Source organism: Chrysemys picta, chromosome 11 (genome assembly GCF_011386835.1).
Source record: "Chrysemys picta bellii isolate R12L10 chromosome 11, ASM1138683v2, whole genome shotgun sequence".
In the NCBI taxonomy this organism is placed as follows: Eukaryota; Metazoa; Chordata; order Testudines; family Emydidae; genus Chrysemys; species Chrysemys picta.
Window position 1 is genome coordinate 55,613,319 of NC_088801.1, and position 27,281 is coordinate 55,640,599.

A 27,281-nucleotide genomic window follows, 5' to 3' on the forward strand; every position below is an offset into this window, starting at 1 on the left:
GCCCTTTAAATGACCGCCCGAGCCCTGCTGCCAGAGCTCCGGCGGTGATTTAAAGGGCCTGGGGCTCCCTGAAGTGGCTGGAGCACCGGGCCCTTTAAATCACCGCCGGGGAAGTCGGTCCAGTCCACCACGGCATAGCGGCTCTTGCTGTACCAGACCAAACCTGATATAACGGGGTCTCACCTATAAGGCAGTGAGATTTTTTGGCTCCCGAGGACCGCGTTATATCAGGGTAGAGGTGTACTTTAAAACAGTATGAACTGATATTTTGCAGGGGCAAGAGTCCATCATGGCATTTGGAGGAGAATCTAAAAGATGATCTGCAAAGGAAACAAAAATTATTGGGCTTGTTCAATTTTTTTGGTTATGATGTATAAAGGTGCTCTCAACATTGGTACGCGGTGTGTGGTAATGTTTTTTGTTTTTTTTAAAGATTTTTCATATTAGAAATTCAGGTTTTGGCTAGCCTGGAAAGGAACAATGATTGGAACTAGCAAAATGACAACAGCTAAAGAGTCAAGAGAGTGAAAGCTGAGTGACTGATAGGAGAAGATTTTTACTCACACCATTTAAACAGGAATTAATAAAAATAAAAGTTTTCAAGTCCAATGACTATTTAACATTTTGAAGAAAGGGCATCTTTGTTCTAGATTCAACATCCCTGCCCCTTCAATTGAAAAGTGAGGGTTAACAATCTTCTGATATCCATTAAGTCCTATACCAAGAGCCAGAAAAGCCACAGTTGACTGTCCTCATAGTCTTAAAAAATAAATAAAATAAAATAAAAAAAATAAAATAAAAATAAAATAAAATACCAACATTAACAATAAAAGAATCTGAAAGGCTTTAATGTAACAGAAGGATCCAAAATATGGCGTGTCTATTTTTTAAAATCCTTTGCAGGTTATATGTAAAATAATTATTTTCTCTTCAGAAATATAATTCACTATACAATGCTTATGGGGCAACTGCAGTATTATACCCTTTTGCTTTTAAATAGGCCGAGATATTAACTATTCATTGTTAAATACAATACTTTCTGTGGTCTTTACAGCTTTAGGTAAGGTTTCTAGAGGAAAAAATAAAATCTTAATATAATTACAATTAATTTCTATAGAAGATTAGGATTGTGACACAAAAAGCAACGAAAGCCAAGACACACACCTGAGGCTTATACGTCTTGCTACTCTGTGTGTGTGTGTGTGAATGAGTTCAGGAATTAAATGTAAACAACAATTCTGAATTTCCTGATTTTAAGGTTTGGATTCAAAGCAACCAATGTAAAGAAAATTTAGTTGTATTTAAAAATAGTGGAGGCCTCCAAGAATGCCACAGCTAACACAGGAAGAGTAAGAAACTAACATCCCCCTTTCTCCTGCTACTCAATCAAGTTGCAGTTATGATCCATACTTAAAAAAAAATTCTTTGGCCAACTTCATATGGACTTCCACAATGTAATCAGAGGCTACAGACGTTTACAGGCTAGAACTGCAGTGTATTCATTTAATTGTTTAAGGCACAATGTTTTGCCCCACAAAACTACATGCTTTAAATCACAGTGAGAAAATATTATGTCATTTTCATTTTGGTTTGGCATTCTAATTGTGTGTGTCATTTTTATTCTTTGTAGAGTGCTGTAATGTTATAGTTGTCAGTTACTGAAGTATCTCCAATATTGTTCTCAAACTGCAGTTACATAATTGAATATTAAAGTTTTGATTTTCACCAGAATAAAATTGTTAATAGTCAAACACTGCAATAGAAATAAAAAACTTAAAATCAAAATGCTTCATACATTTTTTCAGATTTAGAGTAAATACAAACATTTTCTCACTTGTTGGTATTTTGATGAACACACAAAGCTTCAAAACACTGATTTCTAATGGATCGATCCTGCATAAACTTAAGATGCTAGTTATAGCATTTATTACTGTGAACACAACGCTTGACAGTGTTTGCACAAATATGCCTTAGGGTTAGGTAATGATCCTGCAAACCTTTACTGACATAAACCCTTATAGACTATGGTCCTGATCCTGCAAGAAGCTCCACACAGTCAGGTCTTGTGCCCATGCAGACATGCTTGCAAGAGCAGAGTGTAAAGTGGGATTACTCATGAGTCAGGACTACCTATGTAAGGGTTTGCAGGATCAAGCCCTAAGTCTGAATCCAAATAAAGGGCCAAATATCACAGTTCTTTCTTAGGCCTCAATTCTGGTAGGCACATGCTTAAGTACCTTGCAGAATTGGGGGCCAAGGAGATTTGCCTGACTAAAGAAAGGCTGCCGAATTTTTCTAAAGTAATTTAAAAATTATTAGAAAACAGAAATACTGTAGTAAGGGTTTTCCAAGGTACAAATTTATACACTTTATTTAGTTTAAGCTTTAAAACACATAGAACTCTTTAAAAGAAGAACTTTGATTTGCATTCTTTCATTATTAATATATCAAAGTACTACCATTCTAAAAGGTTTTCAAAGAAAGATTTTAAATACTTATTCATTTTGAATGCTAGCTTAAAGTTCCAGGTTTTAAAAAAAATTAAGTAGAAAAACTTGATTTTATTTAGTCCAGTATGAATTTGTCTATTAAATGTAGGTCATCGGCACAAACATCAAGAGGTATATAACAGTTACATATAGCTTTGGTGGCAAATGTGCATGTTTTACTAAGGTAATGAACTTTTTAAAACAGTTTACAACACAGTGCTAAGTGTTATATAAACTAGCTCACTTATTTTCCAAAAATGGAATGTAAAAAATCTAACACTAAAACTGAACAAATGTCTAACATTTAACATGAAATATAAATCGAATCTCAAGATTTTAGGCTGTTTTGTGGTTAACAGCTCTCTAGTAGTTTAACAATTTATAACAGCAGCAGCAGTATTATTATATAAATACAAACTCAGAAAAGGACATTGCAGTTCTATTAAGCTGCAGGATTTTATATCTATAAAATGTCCACTCTCTTTTCTCTCACCACAAGCAAGACTGAGGTCCAAATATGCAAGTAATCTCTCATCATTTTACTGAAAGACATCTGGTCATCAGATATGTTCTTCATGAATGTTTAAATCTGTTCACAGACACTAAAACTGTATTTATACTCTTCTGTCAACATTTAGAAAGCAGATATCAAAAGCTATTACATATAATAAATTAATTGTTACTTGGCATTTGAGGTGTTTATTACTGGCAATGGAACAGAAAAAATAGACTTTGTATCAAGAATGGTAATGATAAAAAGCAGTAACTTTTTAAACCCTTAAATAAAATATATAAATCTGATTCATGTTATTATCAAGACTGTGATTTTTGTTCAACAGCAACTTTTAATATGACTGTTCATCTGTAGCCCGGCTGGGTTAACTTACATTTTGTTCTGTTCCATGCAGATGCTCCATTATATTTAATCACATAGCACTCCCAAGTTCTCCTACTTTGTGTTATAAATAGAATTTTTTTAGTTTATTTCTCAGTGCTGTATTGCTATATCATTCATTTTGCAATGTGCAATAGCTTGCTATTTCAATCAGCTCCATAAATGATAAAAATTGAACTGTGCTGAATATTAAAAATAATTCTAAATGAAACTCCAGTTACCACAATTATTTTTAAAACAACCCTACACACACACACACACACACACACACACACACACACACACACACGCCCTATTTAGGATGATGCTGACACCCAACTTGCAGAAGTCCAGTTTTGTTTTGAATAATTATGATACCACTCCTTGTGGGCAATATTAATTCAATTTTGAGGTAACATTGGTTTGAAAAGACCCAGCTAACAACAGAAGTGGTACGAGTTCTCCTTTCCATCATCACACATTATGGTCACATGATGAATTGGAAGCTACGGAGCAGATACTAATTATTGCAGGGGGACAAGACAGTGCAGAAAAAACCTGCATGCTTGGTCACAGTGACAAGAAAGACAATACACATCAAGTCAAGAACAACTGATGATACTGGACTTTATTCTGGGGACACCTTACTAACAAGTTCTAGTTATAGCCCATTTGCAAAATATTGATTTTACTGTATTTTAACTAAAGTTACTTAATTTTGTTACTGTGTTCCTGTCCTGCTTTTGATTCGGTTTCTGAAAACTTATAAAAACAAGCCAAAAAGCACACTTAAGAATTCTTACACTGAATGGATTTTGAAGTACAGCTAAGGAACATTTGCTCTATACATGGCATGCACCAATCCAAATCTGACAGATCCATTTGGAAACGTGCAAGCAACTAATATTGCATATTAATACCCTCCCTGCAGCTTTTATTCCCATCAGAGACAGGGAACAGGAGTTAGAAGACAGCATGGCTCCTGAGTGACTTGCTGTCAAGGGGGTGAGAGTCCCTAGTCTATTAAATTTTAGGACACGATTTTCCTGTGGTAGGCTAATTCCTTGGTCCTAATTCCCCTATATGTCAACAACCATCTTCACCCTGAGAAGGGAGACTGCCCCTAAAATATCACAAGATAACTCCGTTTTCAGACGGCTTTCTCTCATCTGACTATAGGAGAGGAGAATGTAGGCTAAATTACAAGAATAAACTGGAAACTGAATCCAATGAAATTTTTAAAAACATATTTTACATATCTGCTCAGAATTGTTTCATAAATATTGGAACACGGTATATTTATAAGGTATCAGAGCTACATTTACCATTATTCACAGAGTCAACTTGATTCCCTTACAGAGGGAGCACTTAAATTTGTGCTGGTTTAAAAGATTATTGGTTCTACCCCTATTCCCCATTTTAAATATAAGGACTCTCATTCCAACCCATAGGATCTTTAAAAGAAAAATAAACTGAAATTTAATAAAAAGTGTATTCTTTATACCAGTGTTTCCCAAACTTGGGACGCCGCTTGTGTAGGGAAAGCCCTTGGCGGGCCGGGCCGGTTTGTTTACCTGACGCGTCCGCAGGTCCTGCCGGTTGCAGCTCCCACTGGCCACGGTTCGCTGCTCCAGGCCAATGGGAGCTGCTGGAAGCAGCAGCCAATACGTCCCTACACAAGCGATGTCCCAAGTTTGGGAAACACTGCTTTATACCATATGAAACAGCGTGTCTTTTTTTTTTAGAAAGCAACAGAGGCAAGCAAAATTAAACCCGCATTAATAGAAACAAACATATATATGTACACACCTCTAAAGGAGCCTGATTTGCAGAGCGTCAGTGCTCAGCACAGTCTGAAAAATTAAGTCCCTAAAAGGAATTCCATGTTGGTCATCCAAAAATCATTGGTCACTTTTGAAAATCTAGACCAAAGATTTTAACAGATCTGCAAAACACACTCAGGCTGAGACTGCTGTATGGGAATCCTAAGAGTATCATCATCTCATTTGAGAAAAGGTACTGCTCTGTATAAACTAGAGAGACAAGGTAGATAAGATATTGTTTTTTTTACTGGACCAACTTCTGTTGGTGAAAGAGACAAGCTTTCAGGCTACACAGAGCTGTTCTTCAGATCTGGGAAAGGTATTCAGAGTGTCAGGGCTGATTTAGCTGTCAAGCTTGAAAGCTTGTCTCTTTCACCAACAGAAGTTGGCCCAATAAAAGATAATACGTCACCAACCTTGTCTCTCTAATCCCTGGTACCAATATGGTTAAACAACATTGCTATATAAATTACACCATTAATAAACGCAAGAAAGTTATGTCATTTCTACCTAACATGAAAGGTGTTCCATCCATACCCCATGACGGTGGTTTGGGATAGCAACAGCTCAGAGGTTTGTCTTAGAAAAACACAGTAATATTCTGGGTTTGACTTCCATCAGTTCTCATTTTGAGACATTTAGGTCCTAAAAGCAGTAAAAATACATTTCTATATTTGCTATTTAATGAATAGTTTACTTAAAATAGGGTAACATTTTATTCTAGTTTTCATAATGTCTTAACCTATGCTATGTAGATGGCAGTTTATAAAATAAAAATTTCATATGTACCCACAGAAGGCTATAATCAACAGAAATAAGCCGAAAGACAGGTTTTATTCTCCTCATTCACAAAGTGTTTTACGAACAGGGAAGGAGGTGATTTGACCTTTGCATAAGGCACTGGTGAGACCATTGCTGAAATACTGTAGCCAATTCTGGTGTCCATACTTTAAAAAGGGTGTTAAAAAACTAGAGGGGATTTGAAGAACAGCAACAAGAATGATTTATGGCCTGTCTTATTTAGCAAACCAGGACATAAAAAAGTTAAATTAGCAAAGTTCAAACAGGAAGTAAATATTTAACAGTGAGGATATCTAACCACTGCAATAGTGTAAATGGATCTATTTGCAGAATAAGGTATTACTCAGTGGTCAGGGTAGCAAAAATCAAGCCCGATGCTAGAAGCACAGTACAATATGCAGCAAGGAAGACCAACCTAGGATACTTTCCCTTGATTGTAATGGCTAAAAGAGAACTCTACATGGCTCTGCAACTCTCTCTCGTTACACAATCATCCTAAACTAGAAATATTATTACTCTACTCTATATTTGAATATGAGGTTTTAGGATAAAGGACTGCAGAATTTGGCTATAAATACACACACAGCATATTATGAGTGTTTGTGTCATATACATACATACTGTAGCATACATTTGGGTAGAAATCAAATTTCAGAGTGTAGTTTGTTCAAAGACCTTTTCTGATTTACAAAAGCTATGAATAGCCTAGCATTATATAAGTGTTAAGATTAGAAAACCAGCATATACATTACTGATAACAGTGATGGTGACACAGGTAGCTACTGTTATCTTATACTTAAAGCAGTCTTAAGGGTTCACGGATAGCTTGGACTGCTGGCTTGTTTATGAGCTGACAAAAGTAAGGTGCTGCAGTTCGTCATGTCACCTCACACTTTCAGTTTGGAAAGTCATTGCATAAACTTACAGAGACTTCCCAGCCAGCTCAGCTACATGACTCTTAAAAACAAGCCAGAATTAACGGAGGCACTTCAGGCAAGAATGATGCAATACAATAGAACAAATGGGTTTAGGCTCTACTGCTGCATGGAGCATATGCTGTAACTTGACTGTAGGTACTGGATTTCCTCAAACTATTCGTAAGAAGAGAAGATCAGAAAAAAGGAGCTATCAGATAGGATCAGTGCTTTGATATTAAGGTGATCGGTGCCTCAGAAATACTAGAGATAGATAAGACACACAGAAATGAGTAGACAGTCCATCCCTGTTTAGAATCAACCAATCAGATTTACAAGGACTATAGATCATTTTAGCTTGATGGACACAATTTTTGTTTCTTTTGTTTTAAAACACTTATACAGTACCAAGGAAGAGATTTCCCATACATTACAGATATCTGTCTTAGATATTTTAATAATGCCAGTCACTTTAGGATCGAGGCAATAAGATGCTACTTTACAGAGCTGATTATTATGGTCAGTATTTCCCACTATTACTGAAATTCTGGCACCGTTTTTTTTTCAGCATTTGTCAATGTTTTAAAACAACATTACAGAAATTGTGTATGAATCTATGACATCCTTCCTGAATAGAAAGCAACAGAGTATATATATAGTTTTATCACTCTTACAAAAGATAAAGTTTATAAGCCACCAACACTTTCAATAAATCACACAAATGTGCCACAGACACTGATAAAAATGTTTGATTTGTTAGAAATTAACAGATCAGTAGATAAAATACATTCTAGTTTGTATAGATACAAGAAAAGAAAATTGTGACAGCTTGTTACTGTGGCATAAAATGATTAAAAGTATTCTTGGCTATTTCGTTTTTGTGATACAGTGCACTTTCAATCATTTGTGAATTTTAACAATCACATTTTAAAACCCAAGAACAAGATGTAGGTTCAATTCATACACACAGGAGGGTAAACGTGTTTCAACAGAAAGCCAAGTGTCAACAGAAATATCAAAATATCTGCAGTGTGGATACAGAATGGTCTGCCTACTAAAATCTAGAACACTGAAGTGTTATGCTAATAAGAAAAGAGATTTTTTGTGTCCAGAGAAATATTGCAATTCTCCCATCAATTTTTCAATTAGTAGACTAACACCACAAGCAGGTTTCTGAGATTTCCCAAACACCCCAAACTTCACAAGAACTGTTCACAATTCTGTCATCTTCTCCAAATGATGTTGATTAGCGGTTACATTGATCTGGACATTTCTTTGTTCAACTTGACATTTTTTTCCAGCATCCATTTCTGGGCCACACTGCTTTTCCGATTTCATTTGGGAAACTAAAGATTTACACAATACAACATAACACATGTAGAAGAAGAGAACAGATTACAAAGTATGGTACTCTGTATAAATGCATTGGTCCAAAGGCCACCACAGCTACAGACAAAGGAAGAGGAAGTTGCGCTGCAATTTTTGACAGTTTACTGTGAGAAGAGAGAAAAACAGTTTACCATTTTTGTAACTGCAAGCCATATAGCAGGAGTCAAAGTTGTGCAAACACACTGTTTAACTTGATTTTAAGAAAGATGTATTGATTTTAAGGTTTTGTGATTTTCATTTAAAGAAGTTACCTGTTCCCCATTAAGGCTATTCATCTAAAAACAAGAATATACAACATGAAGGCTAAAAATAATCTTAACAAAAAACAAAACAAACATTTTAAAGCCACCTTAATGTCCATGTTTTTAATATTTGGAAAAATAGTATTTAAAAATAAATGCTCTATAATTGTTTTACACATAAAGAAAAAAACATGCTTGATGTTTTACAGCACTTTAAACAATTGGTACTAATTGATAGCTTTTGCATAGAAGCCAAAAGTTCTAATGGGCCTGGAAAGGACAGAGGTATTTTGGTGCAAACACACTATTGCACTTGCTTTTAAGAAGAATGTATTAATTTTAATGTGTAATGGGTAATTTGGAAAACTTTGTGCTGTGGCTCTCTGCACTATACCTGTACTCTGGATAAAGAAAGGACTTCATCTACTAGCATTGTCAACTGAAACCATTCATGGAGGGCTTCACTCTGTTGTTAAAGGCTAGGTTGACTATTCACACTGTGCTATTTTGCGCAACAAAGTATTTTAATTTAGAAGTAGATGATTCATGTGCACTAAGTTTTTCATGAAATTTTTTTATTAAAGGCTTGCCTATATGGGAATTTTTTCCAGTTATCCTGCCCTAATTATATGATGCAACTCCCTCATGTGGAGACACTAATTTTGGAATAAGAGCTGATTTTTTTAAAGTTTAACTTGAACATCTTCCAAAGCAACATAAAGTAAACCAGAAAAAGACATTCTTATCCCAGAATAAGTGTCCATTCAGGGAATTAACACAGTGCAACAATGTGGGAGCTTAAATTCACATCTTTACCTTATACAGATATAACTTGCCCATGTACACAAAGCCTTAGACTCACAATAACCTGCTAAGAATAAAGGTCTGAAGGATTCAATAAGGTCTGAATGGAAAGCTAAAAAAATAAGAAGTTCTTGATCTGACAGATTGTTTAGGTGTCAAATCAATATTACATTCATGTCCTGGTTGGTGAACACAAGTGATCTGCTGCATTTGACTAAACTATAGCTGATCTGTGTCAATTTTTAAATGTAGTTTGAAAAGATATCCACTCAGATACCTGGCTCTCCATTTCAAGGTTTTATAAAACAAATGTCATGAATGTTAATGAGAGGTTACCAGTTAAATATATGTGTATCACAAATCAAATTTAACCACAGAAGTGAAAAAAGGACTCAAGAGTAAGAATTAAACATTAAGACAGTTATATGGTCTACAAGAGGACTGGAAATAATTAATAATAGAGGATTAGCTAGCATACCTTGATTTTACTTTAGTAGTACTTGAATTCATGAGAATTCCCAAAGTGGATACAAGAATAATAGCCGTAGTTCTACATGGATCAGGATCAAGTCTAATATTGTACCTACAAAATAAGCAAATTGTGCAAAGACAGCATATTATTCCCGCCCTTTTTTTTTTTTGAACCACTATAAACCACACAGAAGTTAAACAATCAAAAGGACAGCCCGGCAACATGTGAATAGCTAATCCCATATGAATGAAAGAAATTAGGGTGGAAGCATTCTCAGTGTAAATCACAGGGAGCTAAGATTCGGCCCTGCCTGTAAATCCCTTATGAAATAAGTCTCTTTACCATATAATTTGATTTACATAATAGCTAACCATAAATCATTATACAAAACTGATGTGTACGGATACCTGTTATTTAAATCATTCGATTAGAGGCTTTGAGTGCTACTATAAAGTAATATTAATAGTCAGAGAAAGCTTTGTAATTTTGAATCATCAGCTGTTTGGAAGATAAGAACTAAGCAAACTATAATGCTGATTTTTTTTTTTCCTGGCAGCTTAAAGGTTACCTGAGATTTTTAAACCAATAAATTAAAGATGGTAAACTGAGTAGCACAATCCATGTGAGTAAATTGATGATTGTAACATGTATCTTAAGACTGTTTACAACATTGTCAATAGCTGTATTGGTGGTGGGTGATGCTGCTGCTGCTTCTGTAATGGTCTCTGCTGAATCACAGTTCTTTACTGTCTCTTTATTGGAATTATCTGAAGTTTCTTTTGAGTGCTTTGGATCCTGTAAAGAAAAAAAAATAAAATTTTGGTAGAGTAGATAAGACTAATACAATTAACTAGGGCTATCAAGCATTTAAAAGATTAATTGCAATTAATCGCACTGTTAATAATAGAATGCCATTTAAATATTTTTTGATGTTTTCTACATTTTCAAATATATTGATTTCAAGTACAACACAGAATACAAAGTGTACAGTGCTCACTTTATATTTATTTTTTATTACAAATATTTGCACTTGAAAAAAAAACAAAAGAAATAGTATTTATCAATTCCCTGATTGCAAGTACTGTAGTGCAATCTCTTTATCATGAAAGTTGAATTTACAAATGTAGAATTATGTAAAAAAAACCTGCATTCAAAATTAAAACAATGTAAAACTTTAGACCCTACAAGTCCACTCAGTCCTACTTCTTGTTCAGCCAATCACTCGGACAAACAAGTTTGTTTACATTTGCAGGAGATAATGCCACCCGCTTCTTGGTCACGTCACCTGAAAGTGAAAACAGGCATTCACATGGCACTGTTGTAGCCGACGTCACAAGATATTTATGTGCCAAATAACCTGAAGATTCATATGTCCCTTCATGCTTCAACCAGCATTCCAAAGGACATGCATCCATGCTGATGACAGGTTCTGCTCGATAACAATCCAAAGCAGTGCGGACAGACGCATGTTCATTTTCATCATCTGAGTCAGACGCCACCTGCAGAAGGTTGATTTTCTTTTTTGGTGGTTCGGGTTCTGTAGTTTCCGCATCGGAGTGTTGCTCTTTTAAGATTTCTGAAAGCATGTTCTTCATCTCGTCCCTCTCAGATTTTGGAAGGCACTTCAGATTCTTAAACCTTGGGTCAAGTGCTGTAGCTATCTTTAGAAATCTCACACTGGTACCTTTTGTGCATTTTGTCAGATCTGCAGTGAAAGTGTTCTTAAAACAAACATGTGCTGGGTCATCATCTGAGACTGCTAGAACATGAAATATATGGCAGAATGTGGGTAAAACAGAGCAGGAGACATACAATTGTCCCCCAAGGAGTTCAGTCACAAAATTTAATTAATGCATATTTTTTTAGACGAGCGTCATCAGCATGGAAGAATGTCCTCTGGAACGGTGGCCAAAGTATGAAGGGGTATATAAATGTTTAGCAGATCTGGCACGTAAATACCTTGAAATGCCAGCTACAAAAGTGCAAACACCTGGTCTCACTTTCAGGTGACATTGTAAATAAGAAGTAGACAGCACTATGTCCCATAAATGTAAACAAACTTGTTTGTGTTCGCAATTGGCTGAAGAAGTAGGACTGAGTGGACTTGTAGGCTCAACAGTTTTACATTGTTTTGTTTTTGAGTGCAGCTATGTAACAAAAAAAATCTACATTTGTAAGTTGCACTTTCAAAAAGAGATTGCATTACAGTACTTGTATGACGTGAACTGAAAAATACCATTTTATATCATTTTTGAGTGCAAATATTAGTAATAAAAATAATAATATAAAGTGAACACTGTACACTTTGTGGTCTGTGTTGTAATTGAAACCAATATATTTGAAAATATAGAAAAAAATCCAAAAATATTTAATAAATGTCACTTGATATTCTATTGCTTAACAGTGCAATTAAAACTGCAATTAATCGCGATTAATTTTTTTTTTTTACTTAATAGCATGAGTTAACTGCAAGTAATCAACAGCCCTAAAATTAACATAAAGAACCCCATTAACATAATAGCAATGTTCCATATCTGATCTAGGAAAATAAATAGATTTGCAATTTACCCAGACCTAGCCAAGGTTAAAGGACCACCATCTTGGATTCCCTGAAAAAGCCATTTTTAAAAGAAATATTCCTCTTTTAAAGCTTCTAATTCAACCAGCCTCTCCTTTTAGAGCAGTGGCTTCAGGACTCCAAGAAGGAATGAGAACAAGGATGGGGAGTGGAGGTACCTCAGGGAGCTTCTGGAGGAAGGACAGAAAAAAAAAAAAGAAAAGAACAGAATACAGGGGACAGTAAAGAATCTACGTGAAGATCAGAGATGAGACTGCAGAGAGAAAGGAGGAAGATACCATAAGCAGAGTTGGAGACAGGCAGCAGGAGTGAAAGATGAAAGAAAGGGGATGCTGATTTTCAAAGAGAATAATAAAAGAAAAAGGAAGACAAATGGGAATGTTATGGAGATGGACAGAATGAATTAGAGATGGAAGGAAAGAAATAAGACAGCAGAAAAAAAATTAGAAAAAAAGCAAGAAAAAATTGCAACTTTTAGGTTAGTGAATTAAAGATGTATTTTATTTCATTTCCCTGGCATAGAATTCTAAACTTGGAAAGTGATGGGTAGCTATTCTGAGCATATATATTAATATACATACCCCTAGCTTCTATTGTTAAGTAATGGGAAAAGAAGCAGAAAATATTCTAAGTGTCCCCATGCATGAAACTGGTCTAATATTGAGTTTTTCACTCATTCTTAACAGCTTCCTGGCCATCAGAATTTTAGTCAATATCTCCCCGCCCCCGGCCCGCAAGTCCTTATTAATTAAGTCCTACTACCTCTCCTCTTGTATCCCACCATGGTTAATTCCTGAGCTAAGTATTTACAGGCAGAGCACAGGTTATTACCAGCCTATACAATTAGACGCAAGAAAGAACATTTTCTCCCTATTATATACAGGGAACACAAAAGGAAAACTACACACAGGAAAATGCCAAAATAATTAGCTAGACAAATAATTACTGTTACTTCCTATCCTAAGATTAAAGGCTTCTTACCAATAGCATCAAATCTCAGGTTATCACCTCCGTGATCTTAAGAATGAGAATAAAATAGACATCAGTGCTGACAGAGGCTACTCAGAAGTCTCTACTTTTTCCTCTTCTACTCCAGGGAACCAAAGAAGCCATTACCTCTAGTGCTAGTTCTAGACCCCTCTCGTCACCAAACCACCGACTAAACTTATTTCCATTTTAAGTTACCAAGTCTGGGTAAATCACAGCTGTCAATGTCGCTTGCCACCAGACATTGTTGAGACATGATAAACACACAACCCCGTACAGGGGTGCTGATTGTTTTCTATCATCTGTAGTATTAATAGACTTACCATATTAAGAACATTTTGCTCTATTCTTACATTTGAATGCAGCTTGATAACCTGTGAGAAGACAGACATGTTTATTTTTTACATAGGTTCTACACACAACAGCTGCAGTGCCTAAATAAAAAAACCACTGTGCTGGCTCTAGAGTCTTCTGTCCTGATATTTTGGCTCCTTGGGAGCACAGCTTAACTGAAGCTGTAATGAAATGTCCCCCAGAAATGTCCTATGACACCTTTTCTTGTTCTCAGAATGGAGGGTGTATTAGCTTCTCTGTTTTTTCCACCGAGTTTGACATTTCCTTTAGTTCCATTTCGCCTCCTCAGAATCCCTCAACAAAATACACCAGAGATGCCTATTTTCAGAGAATCTGCTGCAGTCAAAAAGGTGTGCGTGTGTTGAAGGGGTGTCAACATGGAGGTAACATGCAAATGGCCCTAGCCCTCCTGTGGATCACAGAGAATACAGGGAGTTTGGAGACCAAATTGCTACTCATTTGACAGTGTGCACACACACGTCCCCTCTTTCCCTACCCCAGAAAATTTTTGGCAAAACTCAGTGATGGAATTTTTGCAGAATTTTCCTCCTATCAAGGTCTCTTCCCATTACTCAAATTCCATAAGGGGGCAAGATCAGGCCCTTGGTTTTATAAACCTGGGTTTGAAAAGTAGACTCACCCCATTAAACACCTGTGCCTAATATCACTTTACAATAGAGACAAACAGATTAAGTTTGTAGTTCCTTCAGGAGGACATGCTCAGATGAGTAAAAGACTTAAAAAGTATCATTGGATTATGAAGCACACCAGATAAGTAATGATTTTAAAGGTTTCTGCAAATAAGCATATTAGGGCATTTTTAAAATCCTGAAAAGGATAAACTGTTCTATATTTTCCCTTTGGTATTCATCTACTATTAAAATACCTAAAGAGTTTAATTCAGATATTGACTCAATTATTTATTGTTTTAATACCTTGAATATGTAGTGAAGATAGATAATCAATATAGCAAATGCCCCACAAGTGGTACAACTAACAAAAACCAGAAGAATAGCCATAAATGCTCTTCTTGGTGTCATCAACTTGCTGTCTTTAGGAAGTCCAGTGGGTCTACAATGACAAAATTACTATCTGTTACAGTTCTGAGACAAAAATCCACAATTACATAGAAGGAAAAAGGTTTCTGGTACATGAATAACTTAAATCAATTATGTAATAAGTTAGGAACTAGCTCAGTGATTTTCAAACTTTTGTACTGGTGACCTCTTTCACATAGCAAGCCTCTGAGTGCGACCCCCCTTATACATTAAAAACACTTTTTTATATATTTAACACCATTATAAATGCTAGAGGCAAAGCGGGGTTTGGGGTGGAGGTGGACAGCTCATGACCCCCATGCAAGAGCCTTGTGACCCCCTGAGGGGTCCCGACCCCCAGTTTGCGAAACCCTGATCTAGCTACTGCTTACCTTCTCAGCGGCCCATAAGCAAGTTTAGAACATTGTTAACCAATCAAATCACATGCAAATTACAGTGCCTGAAATACTCTTCAGCTGTCAGTTTGTTACCTCATACTTCTATTTCTTCAAGAATTTCAGGTATTTGAGTTAATAAATTCATGGCCTTTTAAGTGTCTGAGACTCTATGTAATAAATAGTTCAGAATCTGACTTCTTGTGTGCATGAAAATCAAAATTTTTAAAAACACTGGCCTAGGTTTTGCATCAATCATTAAATCGTCATGTTTACCTAAGGAGAAGCCAATAACTGGGAATAACTGGCTAAGCTGTAGTCCTGCGGAAAAGGATCTGGCAGTTATAGTGGATCACGAATTGAATAAGAACAAACATGAAGATGTAATTGTGAAAAAGCACTGAAACAGATTTCAAGGGAGGTTCTGGAATCCTGTCATTGGAGTTTTAAAAAACAGGTTAGACAAACACCTGTCAAGGATGATCTAGGTATACTTGGTCTTGCCTCAGTGCAGGGGCTGGACTAGATGACCTCTCGAGGTCCTTTTCAGTCCAATACATTTCTGATTCTATCTGCTTATTATTATTGTAGTACTAGATCAATACACAATGGTGCTTTCTATTAGCAGTGTTAATGAAATGTAGTGTTACATGACAGTACAGAAGCCATAACAGAGTGCTAAAAAAAATTCACTTTGTGACACACATTTTTCCTCAAATAGAGATTATTTCCTGCTCAAAGTGTCAGAAAGACAGGAGCAGATATCCCAATTCTTTGGACATTCAGTTGACATTACCATGAGTCAAGAATTAGTTTTTGAGATTACAAAAACCAGCTGAGAGGAGGTATTTCAGCAACAAAATGAGTGAATGGAAAAATGAAAATCCTAATGAAAAATATGTTCTTTGTGGAAATACAGTGGGCATTTTGATGCTAAAAATATTTCAAAATAGTAATTTTAGAACAGAAACTGAAAATAGAAACAAAAGCTATCTGGGCTGATTAGGAGGTGTGAAATGATGTACAACTGAACACATTGTGCTAATTGGTAAAACTGGATGTTTCTGAAGAAGCTCAATGATTTTCTGAGGATCAGAAGAAGATGCTAGATATCAACAGTTCATCTTGAACTTTGAGATACCAGCTGAAGTTAGGACTCATGATGTTATTTCCCAATAAGAAAAATGTTTGGTCTGAGTGGAATTGAGGCACAGAATGGGTGAAACAAGGCAAGAATTCAACAACTTAAATGTTCGCAATGACCAGAAAGACAGCAAACAGGTTAGTTCTTAAAAAAAATAAAATAAAAGAAGAGACATTCTATTATGTAATACTTAAACATGAGACAAGGACATGATTGAATGGAAGAAACATCAACTGAGAAAGTTTTCCAATTGAACCAAGGTAGTCTGATATGGAAGATGTGCAGTACGGATTCAGATCAGGAGGATAGATAAAGTATTCACAATGTGAAAACAGGTTTGTATTCTGGAAGAGACAGAGGAGATGGGGAAGTGGGGGAAGGACAGGGCCGGTGCTACCATTTAGGCAAACTAGGCGGTTGCCTAGGGCGCCAAGATTTGGGGGCGCCAAAAAGCGGTGCCCCCAATTTTTTTTTTTTTTTTACAGCGTTCCTGGGCTGGGCTGCCGGCGGCACGCTGACACGTGCGGCTCAGACTCCCTCCCCCAGCACAGCGGCCGCTCCACTTCTCCCGCCTCCCAGGCTTGCGGCGCTAATCAGCTGATTGGCAAGCCTGGGAGGGGAGGAGAATTAAAGCGGGGGCAGTGTGCTCGGGGAGGAAGCGGAGCAGAGGTGAGCTGGGGTAGGGAACTGCCGCACGGCTACCCGGGAGGGTGGGGGGAGAGCTGCCGCGGGGGGGCGCGCTGCCGTGGGTGGGGGAGCTGCCGCAGGGCTGAGGGTCGGGGCGCAAGGTGGAAGTTTTGCCAAGGGTGCAAAACTTCCTTGCACCGGCCCTGGGGAAGGATGCCCAAATGGACAGAAATTTCAAACAAGAGGAGCCAAGACAGCTAGAGATCATGGATTGGATGGCTGTGTTGGAGGATTAAGATGACAGGACTTCTACACTTTTCTCCAAGTAGCAGCACTCTGATTAAGGGGACATTTATCATTTTTACTTTGTGCCATAATGCACCCATTAGAGGCATCCAAGACATCATGCTTCTTTCAAAAGTCACTAAAATAATATTGGTCCTAGTGATCTAGAAACCACCCATTCAACTCAATGTGGGCAAAAATTATAATCTAAACAGGAAAGGAGTGTGTAAAATATGGACTGCTCCAACTGAAAAGGTTTAGGTCCAAATAGTGAAGACAGCTACACAGGGACCCTGGCCGACAGTATTTAAGAAAGAATTCTACAGAAGGGCCCCGACACACAAATCCCCTGCTCCTGGCCTTGGCACACCACGTAAGTATAGACAGCAATTCTCAATTGCCTTCTAGGGATTCATGGAAAGATATAGTTAGTCACAAACCTCAGGACTAGACTACTCCGGTCTTTAAAAACAAAACAAAACAAAACAAAAAATCAGCAAAACTCGGAATGAAATCTATTGATTTACTGGCAGCCAATGCAAACTGTGGAGCATGGGTATTAAATTTCTTTACCCTACCCTGAATGTTCTCAGACTTAGCAGGCAGTCACGTTGTTCAGTCAACATAGAACAAGAATTGGGCATCTATAAGAGAAATCTATCCATAGCAGGATTCTAATAAAAATATCCTCAAACTGAAAAGTTACAGCTTTATCACTTCAGCTAAATTCTATTAGGTTTCAGCAGTGATAAGAGTATCTCAGTTGAAATGTGACAGGTTGTGTGTGCACTACATGTATTATTGACACCTACTTGATGGAATGTCAAAAGTGCAAATGTGTAGAAAAGGTTCATCTGGTGGATCAGCTCTTTGCTCAGAGAGTAGAGAGATTAAGTTTCTGGAGCTAAAACACTAAATTAATTTCTATGTGAATACAGCCAAACTATTAAAATATGATTAAATATATAATCCAATTTGGCTAATTTAGTGTTCTGTCCTTTCAAAAAGTCTTGTTAGGCTTCTAATAGTTTAATAGTCTGTACATATAAATAAAAATTGAACATTAAAGTGTTTTCAGATATATCCGTAAAATACATGTTTTCTGTACACTGAAATGTGTATCTGTACAATTCTCTAATTCAGGGTATCAGACACTAATAACAGATTATGAGTTTATGGCTTGCCCTGGGCAAGAGTGCATGTTGTTGTGCTGCCCCTGGAGCAATCTGGGAAGGAGATGGTGACTCTGTCACTGTCGTCTTCCCAGTTTTCCGAAATCAAAATCGCAATATAGGTAGCCAGCGCAAGAAAGGGGGCACCTTAATGTCCCATTACCTGGGGCTGTAGTACAGGCCACAGTCTGGCCCCTTATATTGCTTTTGTATTTGGTGTTGGCAAATCCTGATGATCAATAAAAAGGAGTTTATTATAACTGTATTGTAGGATCTCATCCACCCAAGTATTCCCAATCTTACAACTGCTATGTTTCTCTGATTTACTTATTATTGTTGCAGTCATCTACAGGAAGATAAGTATTATGCTGCTTTACCTTGTCAAAGATAACCACAATGAAGACAAGAGCCTTAGAGATGAAGAGAAGAGTATGCCACCCCAGTAGGCAATTCCTGTCCCAAAAAGAAATAGAATCAGGGACACAAGGGGGAACCACATATCCTGCTTATTCAGTAAAACAGCATCCAACTCTGGCAAAAACAATACATTCCATATATCTTTAAACCAGTTAAACCTGCCAAAATATGAAAGAAATATTAGTTGTCTTTTCTGGTCACGGTTTCAACAAAAAATACATAATTATTCCCGACACTACAGCCTTTTAATCAGATCAACATCACATGGCAAAAGATGTCTCTGAATCAAAGGATCACAAAGAAAATAAAAGAATACTACTTTGTTTTTAAAAAACGTATAAATAAAACTTCTACACTTTGGAAACTGCTACACAAAATTAAAACAAGTAACAGAAAATAACTTACCCCAATAGAAATTTAACAACATTCACAAAAGGGTCCACTTTGTAGGGTCTGGCTGCTCTACCCAGTGCAAGAACAAAATCTGAACAGTGGCCTAGAAAAAAAAAATTATCGAGACACAATTCATACCTTGCCACAAAGTTCAAAACAAAAGCACAAAAACAGAAAGTGAAATTAAACACAAAGCTTCAAAAGTGAAAATAAGAATGATAACATACTAAGACTATTACTGTACAATAGCAAGGCTCTTGTTCAAAATCCTTATTAATCAGTTGATTGCTCAGAAACAGATGGCATGGGACAACAGTTTTTGATAGATAGACACGATAAAAAAAAAGTTTGTGACCGATACTAACATCACCTGAGCTGGAATAAAGATGCTTTTAGTGACAAGAGATTACCAGTTTCCTGCACACATTTCAGTTTATTTTTAACTCTTTCAAAATAAGTCCTACCCCTATTTTTTTCTTAAACTTCTGACCAGGGCAGAATGTCGCTAGAGGAGGACACTAATGGGGAAAAACACTGTGCTCCTTTTTGTTTGTTTGTTTGATATCATGGCCCAACTCTTAAAAGAAGAAAACTCTTAATTCTGAGGGATTAATATGATCGTAAACCACAAGAAAAACTACAGTGATGTTTCATATGAGGAGAATATTAATATGGTGGTTTCTAAATTCACAATGTATGAAGATATGACTACTATACACACAAAAAAAAGTGTGGCTAACAAATCTTTTTACACAATGTTACCTGTTGAAATTAAGGCACTTAATTGTCCTCCATATGCAAGAAGCATATTAGAAATAACATACACAGGAAGGGAACCACTGTGAAACCTTATTACCTAGAAAACAAGGATATTATACAGTTAACTTGAGCATGCCAAAAAGGATTTAAAAGATTAACATGAGTTACCTCATGGAACAATAATGAAATTGTTTTCATGAGGTTCAGGTTCTGCTTTCCCCTTGATGTGTATGCTTCAGTAACTCCCATTAGCAATAAAAGTTATACTTGATAAATATCCACGAACCATACTCCTGAATGGCCACCTGATTGTGTTTGGTTTAGAAATAAAATACCAAATTACATGTGGTTCTGATAAAGTATTTTGCAGTCAGGATAAGTGTGGAAGGAATACCGTTGCATCTGAATCATGTTTCACTGATAAAATCAAATATATTTAACAAAACTTAGAAATCAGTTTGAGATAATCATTTGTCTGCAGTGCCAGTAAGTATGTAGCCAAGGAGCTTTTCAAATCACAGTTTTAGACATTAGTTAGAACGGGTATAGAAACATAAAAATACTTATAACAAGTGACAGAGAGGAAATAACTGAGCAAAACGGACAGGTCCGATTGTTTAGTGAATATTTTATTCCTTTTTCATTAACAGCATCAGAATTTAGTAAAAAACTAGGATAACAGGAGAGTATAATTCAAAGACTCCATGTTAACTATCCAATAAACCAGTATTTCATGATACAAAGCTGTTTTATTTTGCCAAATCTGTGTAACTGATGTCCTAAAATGACAGCTAATAAGTTTTTTTAAATGTACATCGTAACATAGAGACACCTTCTGGGAGGCTAGAAAGGTGGAAATATTTTAGACTGATGTATACATTTTGGAGATGCTTGTGAACAGCATTCCTAGTTACCAGTACTTTGGTACCATGAAGCTTCAGATGGCCTGTCTATTTCTACTGATTCTAGCATGGAAATGCATCCTTCCTGTATGACAATGTCTGCCGAAGAAACAGATGACGACTCTAATTAGAGGTTTTTTTGCCATTAGAATAAGTTATGTTCACCACCAAGCAACATTTCTATGTCTTCAATGGAACAAAATAAATACCTGGAGGCAAGGTGAAGAACACCCACTGCAGCACCCTTTTCAGAGGTTTAAGTCTAAATAAGTGATTGAGGACTGGCACAATCGAGTCTTACCCCTCACTTGGAACTAGGGAATTTCTACTTACATAGCAAGTCCATCATTAGCACGTGCCAGTGATCTGTAGTGCAAGATTTGTCTTGTTCAGTGCTCCATTATGCTATTAAGACACAACCCATCACTGGGTTCTGCACAGGTGCACTGTCCCAATGGGTGCTCCTGGAGGCATTGTGCCTGACTCAAGTACAAACACCTCTGGAAGCTTCAGAAAGGTTTGGCTGCTAGTCTACATTTTAGCCTCATCTACATTAGCCTCTTCCTTATAAAATCTCCCACAGTTGCTATCACCATTTTAAGTCTAACAGTGGGAACTCTAGCATAGACAAGATTCCGATGTTCGCTGGTTCTCCTGCAACCATACTGTCTAGACCTGTTCAGAATCCTTCTGGGTCCTCTGATTGTGCCCTGCTTTTGGGCAGGACTCAGTTAGGTCTGACATAGGCAAAAAATTCCTTTTATGTTTCCCTAACCCTTTTGCACTCAGGTAAATACAAAGGGTTTGATTTCACAGCAACAAATTAGCTTGAGTTACTACACTCTAGTTCAGGGGTGGGCAAACATTTTGGCCTGAGGGCCACATCGGGGTTCCGAAACTGTATGGAGGGCCGGGTAGGGAAGATGGTGCCTCCCCAAACAGCCTGATCCCCATCCCCTAGCCATCCCCTCCCACTTCCTGGCCCCCAACTGCCCCCCTCAGAATCCCTGAACCATCCAACCCCCCTTGCTCCTTGTCCCCTGACCGCCCCCTCCCGGGACCCCCTGTCCCTAACAGCCTCCCCCGGGACCCCACCCTCTATCCAACCTGCCCTGCTCCCGACTGCCCCGACCCCTATCCACATCCCCACCTTGACAGGCCCCCAGGGACTCCCACGCCTATCTGCACCCCCCCCCAGGACCTCCGCCCCATCCAACCGCTCCCTGTCCCCTGATTGCCCCCTGGGACCTCCTGCCCCTTACCCAACCCCCTTGCTCCCCACCCCCTTACCATGCCACTCAGAGCCAGCAGGACTGACAGCCGCTCCACCCGGCTGGAGCCAGCCATGCCGCTGCGCTCAGCAGGAGCTTGCAGCCCCGCTGCCCAGAGCGTTCACGGCACAGTGAGCTGAGGCTGCAGGGGAGGGGGGGACAGCAGGGGAGGGGCCAGGGGCGAGCCTCCCCGGCCGGAAACTCAAGGGCCTGGCAGGACGGTCCCGCGGGCCGGATATGGCCTGCAGGCCGTAGTTTGCTCACCTCTGCTCTAGTTACTCCATTCAAGCTAGCCTAGCTGGAGTGAGAGTGACCATACTGCAAAACAACACTTGAGGTACACAAAGTGACTGGATAAGCAGCTGATGAATTGTTTTAATTCCAGCTGCTGCATCCCCACTCAAGCTTCACCCATTCCCATGCCCTAACCCGTTAACTAGCTCAAGTTTAAAATACCACTTAACTTGTCCTAAAGATTTTTGTGCATAGATGGGAGTCAGGGGGTGGGAGAAAAACTTGAGTTATAGCTCAAGCTGACAATGCAGTAAAGACAAGCCCTTAATGTTTATCATTTGTTGTATCTTTGCCTACTGATTTTATAAAGCTGGGTGGTAAGTGGAATGGAGGAAGGGAAGTGACCCAAGCTAGTGCTAAAAACACATTGTTAATATTAAAAAGTGTCTTAAGTGTAACAAGTCACAGTTCTTACTGATATACGAACATAGAATCATAGAATATCAGGGTTGGAAGGGATCTCAGGAGGTCATCTAGTCCAACCCCCTGCTCAAAGCAGGACCAATCCCCAACTAAATCATCCCAGCCAGGGCTTTGTCAAGCCGGGCCTTAAAAACCTCCAAGGAAGGAGACTCCACCACCTCCCTAGGTAACGCATTCCAGTGCTTCACCACCCTCCTAGTGAAATAGTGTTTCCTAATATCCAACCTGGACCTCCCCCACTGCAACTTGAGACCATTGCTCCTTGTTCTGTCGTCTGCCACCACTGAGAACAGCCGAGCTCCATCCTCTTTGGAACCCCCTTTCAGGTAGCTGAAGGCTGCTATCAAATCCCCCCTCATTCTTCTCTTCTGGAGACTAAACAATCCCAGTTCCCTCAGCCTCTCCTCATAAGTCATGTGCTCCAGACCCCTAATCATTTTTGTTGCCCTCCGTTGGACTCTTTCCAATTTTTCCACATCCTTCTTGTAGTGTGGAGTCCAAAACTGGACACAGTATTCCAGATGAGGCCTCACCAATGTCGAATAAAGGGGAACGATCACGTTCCTTGATCTGGCAATGCCCCTACTTATACAGCCCAAAATGCCATTAGCCTTCTTGGCAGCAAGAGCACACTGTTGACTCATATCCAGCTTCTCGTCCACTGTGACCCCTAGGTCCTTTTCTGCAGAACTGCTACCTAGCCATTCGGTCCCTAGTCTGTAGCAGTGCATGGGATTCTTCCGTCCTAAGTGCAGGACTCTGCACTTGTCCTTGTTGAACCTCATCAGGTTTTTTTTGGCCCAATCCTCTAATTTGTCTAGGTCCCTCTGTATCCGATCCCTACCCTCTAGTGTATCTACCACGCCCCCTAGTTTAGTGTCATCTGCAAACTTGCTGAGAGTGCAGTCCACACCATCCTCCAGATCATTAATAAAGATATTAAACAAAACCGGCCCCAGGACCGACCCTTGGGGCACTCCGCTTGAAACCGGCTGCCAACTAGACATGGAGCCATTGATCACTACCCGTTGAGCCCGACGATCTAGCCAGTTTTCTATCCACCTTACAGTCCATTCATCTAGCCCATATTTCTTTAACTTGGCGGCAAGAATACTGTGGGAGACCGTATCAAAAGCTTTGCTAAAGTCAAGGAATAACACATCCACTGCTTTTCCCTCATCCACAGAGCCAGTTATCTCATCATAGAAGGCAATTAGGTTAGTCAGGCACGACTTCCCCTTCGTGAATCCATGCTGACTGTTCCTGATCACTTTCCTCTCCTCTAAATGTTTCCTTGAGGACCTGCTCCATGATTTTTCCAGGGACTGAGGTGAGGCTGACTGGCCTGTAGTTCCCCGGATCCTCCTTCTTCCCTTTTTTAAAGATGGGCACTACATTAGCCTTTTTCCAGTCATCCGGGATCTCCCCCGATCGCCATGAGTTTTCAAAAATAATGGCTAATGGCTCTGCCCGCCATCTCACCCGCAATCTCACCCGCCAACTCCTTTAGCACCCTCGGATGCAGCGCATCCGGCCCCATGGACTTGTGCACGTCCAGTTTTTCTAAATAGTCCCGAACCACTTCTTTCTCCACAGAGGGCTGGTCACCTTCTCCCCATATTGTGCTGCCCAGTGCAGCAGTCTGGGAGCTGACCTTGTTCATGAAGATAGAGGCAAAAAAATCATTGAGTACATTAGCTTTTTCCACATCCTCTGTCACTAGGTTGCCTCCCTCATTCAGTAAGGGGCCCACACTTTCCTTGATTTTCTTCTTGTTGCTAACATACCTGAAGAAACCCTTCTTGTTACTCTTAACATCTCTTGCTAACGGCAACTCCAAGTGTGATTTGGCCTTCCTGATTTCACTCTTGCATGCCTGAGCAATATTTTTATACTCCTCCCTGGTCACTTGTCCACTGCGCACTAACTGGTTCAATTTAGTTTGTTGAAACACCTTGTAGTCACAGCTAATCAAATTACTAATTCTGTTATTAACCATTAACTATTATTAAAAATTTCAAATGTTTGTTTTTAGTACAACTTGCCATGACAGAATCAGTGCAAAATATATTAGAACCCATCCATACCAAAAATAAATAAATAAAATAAAATAAAATAAAAAAATCTACACAGATCTGAGGAAAGCTAGAATACTTTTTATAATTCTTTAAAAATTTAGGGCAACATCTATCCTGGTATGTTGTCTTGCTGAGTAAAAATACTTTAATCTAACATTGGATGGTATCTTACAGCAACACGCACACTCTATCTTAAGAGAATCCAAGAAGGGCATAGTAAAACAGCTAGTTTTAAAATAGCGCATACACATTTAAAAGAAAAAAAAATCCGAAAACTACTTTTGGCAGAACTTTGGGTTCCATACATCATTCTTTTGAAATATTGCTTTTATAGTCCACATAATTTTCTCAGATACAGGACAGACTTACTTCACTCAAGACACAGTACTCAAGAATGTCACATGTACTTTCATTTAAGTCTGGCATTAAGCAAGAGGGCCAACCACAGACTTACACTAGTGATGCACAAAACAAAATTAAATATTAAAAGGGTTTCCTTACTTGCCCAAGAACTTGTGAGAATGAGGTCTTGATGGTTACCTAATTGAACACACATATTAAAAAGAACTTTAATATTTTGTTGTATATTACTGTCAAGTGATGAACCTTTTGAATAATGCGAAGCACAAAAAATAGAAAATTAACACTATATTTCAGGTTTTGGCTTTCTGAAAGAAAAAAATTACTCTGTATCAGCAGCAGATCAGTAGTTGAAATGTACATCATATCACCCACACACACAGGGAAAGCTCAATATTTTAAAAGGTTTTATTTGTTTGAAGACATCAGCCCACCTTTAATAGCCCTTCACCTGCTCCAAACTACTTTTAACTGCACGACATAAATAAAAAGTGATTGAGAATATTAAACACCTTTAGATTTGATGAGCAAGAAATAAAAACGTTAATTGTTAATTCCTCAAAATATGCAGATAGAGACACAAATTATATATGGTAAAGAAAATAACCCCTGTTACTTACTTCATATTGACAATCTGAAGATGAATAAATATTTAATACTGCAACAGTGCTGTCATTTTCAGGTTGTGCAATGTGCAGTTTTGCAGAAATCTCAGTAAAAGATGGAACTCTGAAAGGAAAATGATTAGTAAATGCTCTAGTTATAATCAAAAGATACAGAAATATTTTAGCATGTTCAATACAAGTGGCTGCAAAACACTAGCAACATATAAAAGCATCACAGCAAGGACCAGCCTGATGGCATAGTGGTGGTGATTTATACGATCATGAAGAATATTAATCCAAGTCTCTTTTTCTCTGAGCTGGCATGGGCCAGGGTACTAACAAAGGAAGACTTCAAGATCAATCCCGTAGGGGAGGAGGCCTCATAACACTCCTGCGTGAGCTAAGTGAGTGATGGGCTCTGATTGACTCAAAAAATTCAATCCCGTCCTCAGCAAGTAAACTGTCGATTGGGGCTTGAGCCTTCAAGAGCTGAGGAGGATGAATATGTGCAAAAAAAAAAAAAAGGAAAGTGAGAAGCTTCAGAGCTCTGAAATGAACAGGGAAGGCTATTTTCAAAACATTAAATCTAACTGTAACGTGCGATGTATTACAATTAATCCTATTTCAAACCCATTTTATGTTCTAACCTCAAACCCAACAAGCTTTTGATGTTGGCCAGAGCAGCTGGTTATTTATGAGAACCATTAGAATAAATTGTAGACTATTTTAAATATGTACTTGCCTAAGAGAGCATAAAAGTATAATTGTCACTAGGTTATCGCTAACCATTAAATACAGTATGAATTTTGGAACTTGTTTTATATGAAAGAATATTTCTTCAAAGCACCATAAGCATTATCACAGTGTAGGTCAGATAAATAAATGGACTGTGTTACCTGATGTTCAGGGACTGACTTCCCCAGTCTGAAATAATTGGCTGCACTTCTCCTCCTGCAAATACTAGAGGCAGTTCAAACTTGTTCATGTCTTTTCTGCTATTACCCACCATGTACTTCCAAACCTCCATGGATACACTAGGCCTAGATGCTTGCCCCGCTCTGTCCCTTTTGTTCACCTCTAGGAGCACAAAGAGGGAACGTCACCCTTTTTTTCCCTGGTGAGAATTCCTGCGGCATCGATGAGTCGCCAGGGACTGATAGCCCAGGTAACAAGCTTCTATGCCACCTCCTCCACATAGCCATGGGACATTGAGTCTGTCAGGGTACAGAGGAGCATGCTACACCCCAGTTGGCAGCTAGCATAGGTTAAAGAAGCTTCCAGGTCATAATCAACTCTGATGCCTGTCCCCGATTACACCAAGTAGAGCTTTGGCGCAGCAGAAAATCTAGGCTTAAATTCTTCTTACTAGAGTAAATATAATCTAACAGAAAT

At 38.3% G+C, this 27,281-nt stretch overlaps 1 protein-coding gene across 3 annotated transcripts in view; it reads right to left on the reverse strand.

The window, feature by feature from the left end:
- Positions 1 to 6,001: 6,001 nt before the first annotated feature.
- Positions 6,002 to 27,281, reverse strand: part of PGAP1 (post-GPI attachment to proteins inositol deacylase 1) — a 62,861-nt gene continuing 41,581 nt past the window's right edge. For 2 of the 3 annotated variants that reach the window (XM_065560878.1, XM_008174240.4), the window contains exons 18-27: positions 25,905 to 26,013; positions 25,426 to 25,464; positions 19,960 to 20,053; positions 19,210 to 19,300; positions 18,765 to 18,962; positions 14,663 to 14,798; positions 13,697 to 13,747; positions 10,377 to 10,603; positions 9,815 to 9,919; positions 6,002 to 8,394 (exon numbers count right to left, since the gene is read on the reverse strand). In XM_065560878.1, the coding sequence (XP_065416950.1) occupies positions 8,256 to 8,394; positions 9,815 to 9,919; positions 10,377 to 10,603; positions 13,697 to 13,747; positions 14,663 to 14,798; positions 18,765 to 18,962; positions 19,210 to 19,300; positions 19,960 to 20,053; positions 25,426 to 25,464; positions 25,905 to 26,013 (1,189 nt within the window). In that variant the 3' untranslated portion in view covers positions 6,002 to 8,255. The remainder of the gene's footprint in view (positions 8,395 to 9,814; positions 9,920 to 10,376; positions 10,604 to 13,696; positions 13,748 to 14,662; positions 14,799 to 18,764; positions 18,963 to 19,209; positions 19,301 to 19,959; positions 20,054 to 25,425; positions 25,465 to 25,904; positions 26,014 to 27,281) is intronic. The other variant, XM_065560879.1, reaches the window with a different exon arrangement.